Source organism: Puccinia triticina, chromosome 8A (assembly GCF_026914185.1).
Source record: "Puccinia triticina chromosome 8A, complete sequence".
NCBI classification, from domain to species: domain Eukaryota; kingdom Fungi; phylum Basidiomycota; class Pucciniomycetes; order Pucciniales; family Pucciniaceae; genus Puccinia; species Puccinia triticina.
In genome coordinates, this window is record NC_070565.1 from 4485309 (window position 1) to 4486846 (window position 1538).

Here is a 1538-nt window from a genome sequence, read left to right on the forward strand (position 1 = left end):
TCCTGATTCTTGTCAGCCCAGCTACCATTCGCAATTCAAAATACCGCAGCCCCTATCAACCAAAACAAAGATACATAATCACACACACGCATCCAGCGTGGTTTCGCCAATTCAACAGCCCCCGGCCCCACGTCCAAGCTCCTGTTTTCCCATCGTTCCTGTCGACCTGAGTCGCCCAATAAATAGTCTCGCATCGCCGTATGCTCCAGAGTAACACTGTACTCCTGTAGCCGCCTTCAACTTGGAAACCGCACGCATCTGACCTAATGTATGCAGGCATATTTAGTACTCGTATCTTGACGCCCATCTCGACCATGAGCGCTCCTCTGACTGACGATCCTTCCTACCCTTACAAATTCCCAACCTGCAGTACATAACCTGGTTGAAGTCAGAGAAGCAAATCGCGCCTACAACCATCACCATTCGTCCGCAATAAATCGTCTTTTTCTCTCTTGGACGACGATCCATCCACCAACACTTGTCTTCAGAGTCATAAAACCGATGGATCCGCAACTCTTGGTGAAAGAATTGGTTCAACAGAACAAACTACTAAAAGAGACCATCAGTCACTTTCCAATACTCACCACCGGAAAGGATGACGGCTACTGTTCGCCATCGTTTTCGACGTTTGGACGGGATGATAACCACTCAGAGACCGACTCGGCGCATTTGTTGAGCTCTCCGACCAGTTCGTCGGCCTCAGATCACACGGCGGCGATTGAGGTTTTACTGGACCTGTTGGATCGCCAGGAATCCAGACTCGACCTATTGGAGCAGCTCGGAAAATCGGTGCTGCTCGAGTCAAGTAACAACAGCATCCCCATCTTCCGCGGCCTGCGCGCAAACTCTTGCGACTCAAATCCACCTTCTCCCACAACATCTTCTTCATCACCGGTATCGACAACCACAGAAGTCGACTCGGAGATCGACGTGAAGGAGTGGACCAAATTGGTCCTCAACCATCTGAATTGTCTCAAATCCTTAAACTCCTCCTCCACCACCAACTCCAAAGAAGTGATCAGGTTCATTTACAACAAGCTCGACCTTGAGCCTCTCAAGTTACTCAAGACTCTCCTGCACCGCAACCGAGTCTTGGTTCTCAAACAATTCCCATCTCAAGTTCCCCCAAAGTTCCGCTTCAACAAGGACCTCAACGAGCCCACCATTATCCCCGACGATGACCTCCTTTTCGAATTCCCCTTCAAGCTTTATCTCTTGCGGTACCCCAACGCGTTATTGAATCTTCTCAACTCGAAATTTAGCTCTCAAGTAAAGCAAGACGATCTTCTTAGTCAATCGTAAAATTATCCTTCCCTCAGCGTGAAGACACCCCGTTTCTTCTCTTTTCTCCCGTTCAATGAACAAACAAAATGTTTGAGGAGATTTTACTTTATCCAACCATGTCTTAACAGCTCGCGAAAGAAATAATCCATCGTATCAGTGTATTCTTACTTAATCAACACCACATTTCCGGTAAAAAGTAATAAGTAGTAAATAATAGGCATCTCAATAGTTAACCAACGAAAAATCTAGTAAAG

General features: G+C 47.0%; 1 protein-coding gene across 1 annotated transcript; it reads left to right on the top strand.

Moving 5' to 3' along the window:
• Nucleotides 1-200: 200 nt before the first annotated feature.
• Nucleotides 201-1302, top strand: PtA15_8A460 (uncharacterized protein; the record flags this gene model as incomplete). Its single annotated transcript, XM_053171893.1, has 2 exons — nt 201-218; nt 751-1302. The coding sequence occupies 2 exons, from the start codon at nt 201-203 to the stop codon at nt 1300-1302; spliced, it is 570 nt and encodes a 189-aa protein (XP_053023111.1).
• Nucleotides 1303-1538: the final 236 nt, after the last annotated feature.